Below are 11,903 nucleotides of genomic sequence, written 5' to 3' on the forward strand. Positions count from 1 at the left end.
TGCCGAAATTTGTAATTATTACTGTAAATACTAGTTATCAAAATTAGTTTTCGCTCAAATAGTGACTAATAACAATTGTGTTACGTGTTAATCATCAAGAACAAGCTGTAACTTCGGTCAGTAAGAGATGTTTTACTTAATAATCTTCCAACTTAAACACATACAGTGTCAAACTGTCAATAGTTTTTCACTGTTGCTATCCCGTCCCAACGGACGCCAACGGTTAGGCAACCAGTATTGCAGTGACGTATCCAAGGTTATCACTTATTTCCAGACATCCAAAGCGTTAATATAAACAAATTCAAGTTACTTTTGACTACATGAGTAACAATTTAAATCCATGTTCCCCCACTGTTAGCAACACCATGTCTGGATCTAATTCTTCCAGTAATCTTACTAGTTCATATGCAACTGCTACTATGACTAAAGAGTTCAATAGAGAGTAAATTCAAGTTACTTTTGACTACATGAGTAACAATTTAAATCAATGTTCCCCCACTGTTAGCAACACCATGTCTGGATCTAATTCTTCCAGTAATCTTACTAGTTCATATGCAACTGCTACTATGACTAAAGAGTTCAATAAAGAGTAAATTCAAGTTACTTTTGACTACATGAGTAACAATTTAAATCAATGTTCCCCCACAGTTAGCAACACCATGTCTGGATACAGTTCTTCCAGTAATCTTACTAGTTCATATGCAACTGCTACTATGACTAAACAACGTCCGAAGTATCCCAAGAGGACCGAAGCAATTTTATAATTAGTTGTACGTCTCTATAGTATCCAATGATTGTATATCCAATTTTTTTTTCTTCGTAATTTTTACCTAATGTTATTTAAGATTTAGAAATTAACTGTTATAATATTTAGTTTTAAGTCCTTATTGTAATTAATTATTGTATAACCAATATTGTTTGTGTCAATGGCCATTGCTGCCGAGACACATAAATTTAAATAAAAAAAATATTTCGCTATCTTCTTCACTGATCAATTTCAACGTTTCTGGCTATATTCCATCAGCATCTAAGCTTTTATTTGTTTTTAGTTGATTAATGGCATTTATAATTTCAGTTTTCAGAATTTCTGGTCCTTTGTTGTTGTCCAATACTATTGGTTCCTCACGTATGCTCTTAAAAAAATTTCATATACCTAGCTTTCCCATTCTTTCAGTTCATCTTTGGTCAATTCTAGCAGTTTGTCATCCATGTTCAGCATGGTGTGTAAATTTGTTCTCTTTTTAATCGAGATGTTGTCTTGTTAGTCGATGATAAATCAATCACAAAATTAAAAATCTTGTTTGAATTTAGGCGACGGATTCGATGGAGGACCTCAGCACCCAGATGGCTGTATTTGTGATGAGTGTAAATGTGCTGATGAAGAATTTGAACACCCCGAAGAATGTATTTGTGATGTCTGCAAGTGTGAACCTGAACCTGAGCACACGAAAGAATGCATTTGCGATGTTTGTAAGTGCGAACCGGATGGTTCGCACTTACGAACCACTACGGAACCACCGCACTCAAAGGACTGTATTTGCGATGTCTGCAGGTGCGGATCCGAAGAGCAACTACCGCACCCAGAAGGATGTATTTGCAAGATTTGTAAATGCGAACCACCAGAGAAACTTCTTCCCGAAGAATGCACTTGTCCAATTTGTCAATGCGATGAAAAAGAACAGAAAGAATCTGAATGTATTTGCGATGATCCCTGTAAATGCGATGAAAAAGAACCAACACTGCAGACAAAATCAGCAGCACTTAAATCCTGTATCTGTGGGGATGTTTGTACTTGTGACCAAGGAGATATAGCTGGTGCAAAGGTATGTCTTACTTATTTATTTATTTAGCGTATGAATGGCTATATCTAAGTTGAGTTATGGTCTATAAGTAAAGAGGACAATACATTACAAACAGTAGATACAGTCGGTTCGCTAAACTCAGACACAACTGGCCAGTGATTTTAGTAAGTAATTTTGTCAATTTAGTAAAATTGGCAAAAAAATTACCTACTAAAATCACTGGCCAGTTGTGTCTGAGTTTAGCGAATGGACTATATATATTGAATTCGCTCTGCCGACACACAACACTGTCTAGTGACGTTGGTAATTTCTTTTTGGGGAAATGAAGTTGCTAGACGTGACTGGAAATTACTACACAACCAAACATACCCGCTCACAGCCATAAAATTAATAGTAAAAAGACATAAATAACATAAACCTTACGCCAATCAAGAATTATTTATTTACACCATTATAATGTACCTATTGATAACAAATGAGAAACTTATTTATTGTACAAAATAAAAATATTTTGTAGAGATAAATTCCACAAAATTTTATGGGTTTAGTGTATACTCCCACTACTTAAAATAATTCTTCTTTTTTTTTTGTGAAAGATTGATTTGAGCAGTTAATAGTGTGAGGTAGGAATTTTTATGCTGTATGTTTCCTATTCCGAATGTGTCAAAGTGAATCTCGGCAGAGCAAATTCAGTATAACAATAATTACTTTTTACAAACAAAAATTTAATTGGCAAATATATTCAATAGACTCTAGTCGCCACTAAGAAATCGGATGGATTGCCATTGTAGAATTTAATGGAGCCTTTTTGCTAATTTGGGGAGGATATTTTCCCCATTTCCCCAGAAGGTAGTAGTACACCTTCCATAGACATATAATATCTAGACTGCGCGCTGCTATCTTAAAATGGGTGACGATTGCGACAAAGATAAATGAGCCTATTAGGTGGGAAGTGTCTTTCTAATCGGACGAGTCCATCCAATCGGCGACAGTGGAAAGTGACGTGACCGATAAACACAACGTCATTGGATAAGAAAGAGATTAGAAAGAGACTTACCACCTATTAGGCTCATTTATCTCTGTCGCAATCGTCACCCATTTTAAGATAGCAGCGCGCAGCCTAGATATTATAATATGTCTATGACAGCTTCAGTCTCAAATTTGCCGTAATTATAGTAGTGTTCCAACGAAAATTTGACCCCCACTCCAGTAACTCAGAAACCAAGAGTTTTTCCAGAATTAAAAAAAACATGTCAATTTGTATTGAGGGGGGAATTTTCATGCAAAATTCGTCCCCCTTTCCCTGTCCCGCATCAGCCCCCCAGTTTTTTTTAAATAGCAAATGTAGTCGAGTGGCACATCATTTGAAAGGAATTTGTTTTCTCTACAGGACCCTCTATTTTTTTTAATTTGCGGAATAGCCTTAAAGATCATTTTGGATTTAACTAGTTTATAATAAATTTGCTAAGTCCAAAATTATCTTTAAACTTATTACTTAAATTAAAAAAAAATAGAGCGTCGTTTAGAGAAAAAATTACCTTTCAAATGATGTGCCACTCGACCACACTTGCTATTTAAAAAAAAGTTCTGAGTATGAATTTTGCATGAAAATTCGTCCCCCTTCCATTAAAAATTGACGTATTTTTTTAAATTTTGAAGAAGCTCTTGGTTTCTGCGTTTCTGAGGGGGCCAAATTTTCGTTGGAAAAGACTGTATATAAATACTCAACCAAACTTATATGGAATCACTATGCTACAACTGCAATACTTGCATTTGGAAGCTATATGTGTAAGTATTTTAGTTGAAACGATAAGAAGAAGAGTTTCTGTGCCCAAGGACTATATAGCAGGATAAAGTTACGGGATCCCGAATTAGCTAGGCAGCACCAGATTGATCACGTAAATAGGAAACTTGCATAAAATTTTAAATTCGCAAAAAATGCTATAAATCAAAACAGAACATAATTTAAAACATATATTAGAGAGAAAAGTTTTTTTTTTGTCGTTCGTTTGGCCCCTAAAGACGATTAAAATTTATAATGAAAGCATCCGGCCCAAAACGCGCCATCATTGGTCGTGACGTCATATAATTGTAGTATTGCATGTCCTCGCCATTAATTCATTAGGTTTGATATTCGTTTTGACACTATCATTCAGTTTTATAAATGTTTTGATAGTTGCTATTTCTGACTAATATTTGAGTGTTTTTGTAAAGACAATTTCGAACTAACATTTAAGTGTTTTTGTTAAGAAAATTTTTAATTAATAGTTGAGTGTTTTTATTACTTAAGAAATTTTCTTTTAAAATGACCGAAGTGGGTTATTCTAAAGGCCGGTCTGATAACTTACCTATAGTAAATATGTGTATGGTGGCCACATATTTCAAAAAGGTGAACATTTTTCCGTTGGAGAAGTTCGGGGAGTTAAAGCAGATAAGTAACACATAATAATGTATATTATACGCCGTTTTTTATCGGCTAGTAATCCAATAAATATTTTATTGGTGTTTTTAATAGTTGTACTTTTATAAAATGCCATTAAACAACACTTATAGTGTTTTCTTTTATGTTGTTCTGAAGCTATTTTCTTGTGGCATTTTTTTAATTAACTATTTTTAATGGGAAATAAGCCACAATTTTACTAAAAAATAATTTTATTTACGTTTCAAATCGGATGCTGTTGTCAAAATACAAAAATATTAATGATATAAATATTAATACATTAATATTTTTGTATGTATTTTGACAACGGCATCCGATTTGGACGTCGAAACGTTAATAAAATCATTTTTTTAGTAAAATTGTGGATTATTTCCCATTAAAAATTGTTTTCTTTTATTGTCCATAGTAAACCTTCTTTCCTTTCCTTCAAAAACTGTATTAAACACAAATCTCAACAAACTGGTAAATACAGGGTGATTGATTAGTACGGTAAAGCTCAATAGCTCCGCTATAGTAATAGGTAGCAATAAAAGTTAATAACAAAAATTTTAGCCACCTTTGAGCTTCACATTACAAAATTAGTTAGAATGTTACAGGGTGTTCGATAACACAGTGGCAGACCAAACTTATGTTTTTTTAAATGGAACACCCTATACTTTATTTTAAATTCGAAATCCTGTTAACTTCTCCATCACAAAAATATAAAAGTTTGTTATGTTATACAGGGTATTTACAAAGTTATAACCAATTTTATATGAAAATTGTAACAAGTTCAACTCCCTGTATAAATAAAAATAAGCAAAACAACAATGGTTTATTAATGCCATATTTTTTAACGTATTGTCAAAATTTTCAAGAATGGTCGATATTGCTAATTTTCTTTATATCAAATACAGGGTGAGTTAAAACGCAAGTACATTATTTTCTCAGTAATTTTAAATGGAACACCCTGTATTTTATATCACTATTGAAAAGTACCATTACCGTACTTTAATTTTTAGATAACATTCCCTATGTCTAAATTTATTAGTTTTCGAGATATTTTCATTTTCAATGGACCAGTAACGTGGCCACCCAAATCACCAGAATATAATAAACTGGACTGATTTTTTTGGGGTTACGTTAATAATGAAGTTTATAACAAGGGATGAGATGAACAAGGGAATAAAAAGTGTATTTCGATGTGTTAATTTACAAATGCTCTGTAGAGTAAGTAGGTAGCTCATTCAATAATCGTTTTTAGGCGTACATAAATGTGTTAGGAGATAATTTTGAACACCTTATGTAATTAAATATTAAAAATATTTTATTAAAAGTAGCTTCTAATTTTTTCAAACATGTTTTTTTGCAAAATGTATTACTGATAAATTATGTTTCGTTCTTTATTTGTTACATTGTTACATGTACATACAAAGTAGTGTTTAATTGTCTTCACAAAATATTGTATTTTGTGTTTTTTTGTAAAATTTATTACTAATTTTCTTTGTTTATTTGTTGCATTTACATAAAAAGATAGTTTTTAATTGTTTCAATAATGTTGCATGTAGTGGTTCACTGCCGAACTTTATGCTATTGAAAGAGCCCTAACTTACGCGGTTGAACAGAACTTTGGAGACACGGTTATACTATCAGATTCTTTATCTGCTCTTGAGGCAATATCACAACCAATAACCAAAAAACACAGCAATGAGTTGTTATGCCAGATTAGAACGACAATCGCTCGATTTAAAAATAATAGCAGTGACTTGGTCTTTATCTGGGTAAACGGACATGCCGGAATCAAAGAAAATGAGATAGTGGATGAAATGGCAAAGAATTCAGCAACTTTAAATGAAATAGTAGATTAAACAATCTCCAGCGATTACATTCCAGAATTGCATAAAAAATTAAGAAAGAAATGGAAACTATTTGGCTTAAGTTTGTACAAACTTCGAGGAATCCATACACTTACATACACCCACAACTTCCGCAAAATATCCCACATATATTTGATTATCACGTTACTCGATTTTATTCCACATCCCTAAGTCGCTTAAGATTAAACCATGGCAATTTTCCTGCACATTTAGCTAAAATAGGAATGCGTATCAACTCATCAACTCAATGTTCATGTGATAACTACTCTACTGCAGATTTAAATCATACAATCTTTAATTGTGAACTTAATAAAAACCATACGAAAGCACTAATTGCTAGACTTCAGGAGCGGAATGTAAGTTTACCGCTGAATATTTCACATCTACTAAGCTTCAATACAAAAACTATTAATGATATTATCATACAATTTCTTAAAGATTCTAAAATAAAAATTTAATATGACATCTTCAATCTTCAACTTTCAAATATCTGTGGCAAAAAGTTTATCTAATGCCATCCCCTCTTTAAGACCACACACACACATGTAGTGGTTGTGTTTTTGTTTGTAAAATGTATTACTAATAAATTATTTTTATTTCTTTATTTGCTACAGTGTTACATTGATTACCGGATTGATAATTGGTAATCTTCAATTGTCAATTCAGTCATGGCTTACTTAAAATTTAGATAAATTTAAACACCTAAAATAATTTGCTCTATTAAATGAAAATATCTCGAAAACTAATAAATTTGGGCATAGGGAATGTTATATAAAAATTAAAGTACGTTAATGTTACTTTTCAATAATGATATAAAATACAGGGTGTTTTGCTCCGGAAATTTAGCTTTAATTCGTTTAAAATAATAAAAAATATCCGATGACTCGATATTATAAGTTTGGTTGAATTTATATTCTTACATATGATTTTTGAAACTTTCAAGATTGTCTCGTTTAACGTTTAAAAAATGTCACATACATGTCACAAATATTTTTACACCCGAACCTTTCAATTAAAAACAGTAAGCGGCCAAATCTGTGAGTAGAACTTTTTACTCTAACATATTAATAAAGCAACAAAATGGTTTTAGAAAAATGTATCTAAGCTTGTTTGGATTTTTTTCGAAACAATGTAAATTTTCGATCTACATTGACTCCCATATGCACGGTGGGCCAAAGAAAAGAGTCCACCTTGATATTTGGCAGTAGTTATTAGATTTTAAGGAAATGCCGAAACAGGTCGATTTTTATTTTTATATTGCAATTTTTTGGCATATATTTCATACAAGTGACGTCATCCATCTGATCGTGATGACGTAATCGATGCTTTTTTAAATAGAAGTAGGGGTCGTGTTGTAGCTCATTTGAAAGGGTGTTCAATTCTCTATTCAGTAATACATATAAACATAGACATAATTACTTATACAGGGTCCAAAAATAATTTTTTTTAATTAAAATAATTGACAAAAAGAATATATGTAATTTATGTAATTCGAAATAAATTTTACTGCTGTCAGGACATAAGAAAAAAATGTTTATTTCACAAATAAACATTGCTTTTTGCTTAAATTAAATGTTCAATCTTCCAAGAGGCAAGTGGATGGCGGGAGCTGGCTTGAACATGAATTTAAGCGAAAAGCAATCTTTATTTGTGAAATAAACATTTATTTTCTGTTTTCTGACAACAATAAATTGTATTTTGAATAAAATAAATTACATGTATTCTTCTTTTTTTTTTGTCAATTAATTTAATTAAAAGTTTTTTGACAACCTGTATAAATAATTATGTTAATGTTTATATTACTAAATAGAAAATTTAATACCCTTTCAAATGAGCTACCACACGAGCTCTATACCATTTAAAAAAATCGTCGATTAGGTCATCATGACAAGATGGATGACATCACTAGTATAAAATATATATAAAAAAATTATAATTTAAAAATTAAAATCGACCTGTTTCGGCATTTCCTTAAAATCTAATAACTACTACGAAATATCAAGGTGGACTCTTTTCTTTGGCCCCTGTATTTAATTATAGTATCGATTTACCCTTTGTATTTATTTTCAGATTCAAACTGGTACCGCCATCAGTGCTAAGAAAAGTACTGGAATACATCAGGTGAAATGCGATTGTGTAGAATGTAAGTGTGCAGAGAAAACTGAATACACCGCAACAGAAGGTCCCCAAGGAGATACTACGACAACTTCTGCAACGCACGCCCTCAACTGTAATTGTGCAGAATGTAAGTGTGCGGAAGAAACGGAAGACACCAAAAGAGACGATCCACAAAGAGACGATCCTCAAAGAGATAAATGTAAATGTGGTGTTTGCAATTGCGTTGACTGTTACTATAAAGACGGTCGCATTCCTCATTCAAAAGACTGCAAATGCGATTTTTGCACATGTGTAGATTGTTGTGCCACGACTGATAAGACTGATAGAGCTTATAAAACAGCTCAAGATACGAAACAGGACGAAACTAAAGCATGCACATGCATCGTCTGTAAATGTGAACCTTGTTACTATAAAGAAGACAGTATCATTCCTCATTCAAACGACTGTCAATGCGATTATTGCACATGTGTAGATTGTTGTGACACGACTGATAAAAATAAAACTAATATAGCTTATAAAACAGCTCAGAATATGAAACATGACGAAACTAAAGCATGCACATGCATCGTCTGTAAATGTGAACCTTGTTACTATAAAGAAGACAGTATCATTCCTCATTCAAACGACTGTCAATGCGATTATTGCACATGTGTAGATTGTTGTGACACGACTGATAAAAATAAAACTAATATAGCTTATAAAACAGCTCAGAATATGAAACATGACGAAACTAAAGCATGTAAATGCATCGTCTGTAAATGTGAACCTTGTTTAAACCAAACAGCTCCAAAAGAAAAGGTAACATGTAAATGTGGTGTTTGCATATGTGTAGACTGCGAAGGAGAACGAGAGTCGAAGAAAGATGAAACAGTAACGGTAAGCTCACTTCCACAGGACAAAAAAGTTGAAATAGTAACTGCAGGCTTACTTCCAAAAGATCGCAGCTGTCATTGCATCGAATGCTTTTGTGATGAATGTAATGATGAACGGAAAAAGGGATCAAAAGCTAGACCGGAAATTCAAATACAAACAACTTCTCCTGTTATGAAAACGGCTGCTATACAGCCTCCCGAACCAATACGCCCTGTGGGATGTACTTGTTTGAGTTGTATTTGTATCGATTGTGTTTCGAAGAAACTAGCCGGTCAAGATCAGGTGTCTACAGAAGCAAAGCCTTTAACTAAAAACACTAGTTGCCATTGTGCTACCTGTCTTTGTCCAGAATGCTCAGCCATGCCTAAAGGAACCAAACTAGAAGGTGAAATTCAAAGTCAACCACAAGGACAGACACCCATTACAATTTCTGCAGAACCTCCCAAAGTTCAAATTACAACTTCAGTAGAACCCCGTCCTCCGACGGACCCTCCATTATTTGAACCCCCACACAGAATTGAGTGTCTCAGTGAAACATGTACGTGTTTCCTTTGTGACAAGAAAGCAGTAGCGGAATTAAGAACAGCAGCTGGAACCGAAGCTGGAACTTCGGTTCCAGCTTCTTCTGCTGCAAGATCTGAAGGAGAGGCACCGACATTTCAAATACCCCAACGAATGCCATGCTCATGTAAAAACTGCACTTGCCCTTTTGACTGCAATATGCTAAGTCAGCAGATGACAGACTTTCAACAACCAGAACGACCTCTCGAAAACTATGCTTTTACGGCAACTCAAGAAGAAAAAGGAGAGGTGCAATTACCCAATATTCAGCAGACCCAGTCAGTGCCTAAGGCTCCACAGTTTGAGCCAACATATGTAGAACATACATCTAGAGAAGCTGAACGTGTTTGTTTTTGTACCAACTGTCAATGTACGATGTGTAACAAAGATGTTAGACCTTCGACAGCACCTCAATCAACTCAAGCACCTCAATCAACTCAAGCCCCTCAATCAACTCAAGCCCCTCAATCAACTCAAGCCCCTCAATCAGATTATTCCCAAAAAGTAAATGATCCAGCCCCTATGGTACAATCAGCAGCCATTGTAGTAACCTCATTTCACGTTCAACAATCGAGACCGAGATCCGCTCCTGGAGCAAAATCTTACGAATCTTGTGCTTGTGCAATGTGTGCATGCCCTTCTGATTGTGTAACTTCAACTAAGACAGCTCCTTCTGAATGTAGATGCCCCGATTGTATCATGGAGAAACCAAGCCGAATAAGTGCAAAAGTTGGTGTAAGTCAACAGCGGTCTGTTGGTAGTCGAGTAACTTCAGCCAAGTCAGCTCTTTCTTCCGATTGCAAATGTCCTAATTGCATTATGGAAAAACCAAGCCGAATAAGTGCAAAAGTTGGTGAATCAATACATGGCCAGGATTCAAAAATAAGTAAACAGCGATCTAAGGGTAGCGCAAAAGTAACTTCATCGTCCAAATATACAAACAGCGCTTCGTGTCCAGATAATAGTCTAAAACAAGAAGGAACTCGCCAGGTTAGTTCTCGATCACAAGACAGAAAAGATGCAATATGCGTTTGCCACAACTGTAGTGTATGTCCAAAAGCTAGAAACGTGGATTTGGCTACTATAGATAACGAAACCCTGCTTAAAACCATCGAATCAAGTACTAAAGAACACTGTGAATGTAAAGAACAAATCAAAGAGATTCGGTCAGTTCTAAAAAGTATAAAAAAATCTTGTTTTGTCGCCGAAAAACAAGCGATGGCAAAACCTCTAGTAAAACAGGCTTCTGATTTTAAACAAACGATGTCCGGCCTTAAGTTAGCTCTGATAAACTTACAAGACAAATGTAAAGCTAAGGACAAAATGATCAAACTAATGACTGGAGAATTAAAAACCCGTACCAGCAGTCAGACATTGTGGAACGTTTTGAATACTCGCACGGAAGACGCACCAGACTACGACAAAGCCGATGATGTGAAAGATAAAATTCCTTTTCAAACTCTTTATACCGTTGGCGAAGAAAAGAGTACATTTGATCAAAAAGTAGCGCGAGCTACAGAAAGTGAGCGAGGACAAAGATCTACCAAGTCCTGTAAGTGTGGAAAATCGTCTACAAAGCAAGAAGACAGGAATGTTGATATGGTTGGATTTGAAGTAGTTGATATCAAAAGAATCATGGAAGATAGCATTATTATAAAATGGGAACCGCCGAAAAGCAACTTGGTAACAGGATATGACATTTTTATCAACGGTTTACACAAGTCAAAAATAATGAGTGGTGGTAGAACTAGCGCTATGATTAACTCCATTGATCTTTCTATTACCAATCAAGTAACGATTTATGCTTTAACTAAACGTGGAAGATGTGAACCCCCCGCTATTGCTATATATGAAGTCAGAAAGTAATTGTCCATTCCATAACAACTTTGATATGATTGTTCTGAATATTCTGTAATAAATTTGTATTTTGTGCAGTATGTTTTGACCATTTTTTTATATAAATAGCCCAGTCGGGATAGCATTTGACCTTGCATTACGAGCTGCCCCAAATTTTATTTTTCTAACCTTTAGGGGGGGGGGGTCAATAGTAGTATAAATTTCAAATTTCGACTGAATTTGACCGTTGCGTTAGCCGTCATCTTGATTTGAAACGAGAACCGTTTTTGCTCAATATCTCCGCCATTTTCAACTTTTCGACAAAGTGTAAAAACTGAAATTGTTGAAAATGCGATTTTCTATAATTTTGTTTATTATAAATTTTTTCGTGCGGTCGTTTTTGTTTCCGAGTTATGG

The 11,903-nt window shown here is 34.1% G+C and overlaps 1 protein-coding gene across 3 annotated transcripts in view; it reads left to right on the forward strand.

Annotated features, from left to right (window-relative positions):
• Nucleotides 1-11,587, forward strand: part of LOC126881154 (uncharacterized) — a 209,976-nt gene extending 198,389 nt beyond the window's left edge. For 2 of the 3 annotated variants that reach the window (XM_050645229.1, XM_050645231.1), the window contains 2 exons: nucleotides 1,312-1,823; nucleotides 8,169-11,587. In XM_050645229.1, coding sequence (XP_050501186.1) covers nucleotides 1,312-1,823; nucleotides 8,169-11,516 — 3,860 coding nt within the window. In that variant the 3' untranslated portion in view covers nucleotides 11,517-11,587. The remainder of the gene's footprint in view (nucleotides 1-1,311; nucleotides 1,824-8,168) is intronic. The other variant, XM_050645230.1, reaches the window with a different exon arrangement.
• Nucleotides 11,588-11,903: the final 316 nt, after the last annotated feature.

This window comes from Diabrotica virgifera, chromosome 3 (genome assembly GCF_917563875.1).
Source record: "Diabrotica virgifera virgifera chromosome 3, PGI_DIABVI_V3a".
Lineage (NCBI taxonomy): Eukaryota > Metazoa > Arthropoda > Insecta > Coleoptera > Chrysomelidae > Diabrotica > Diabrotica virgifera.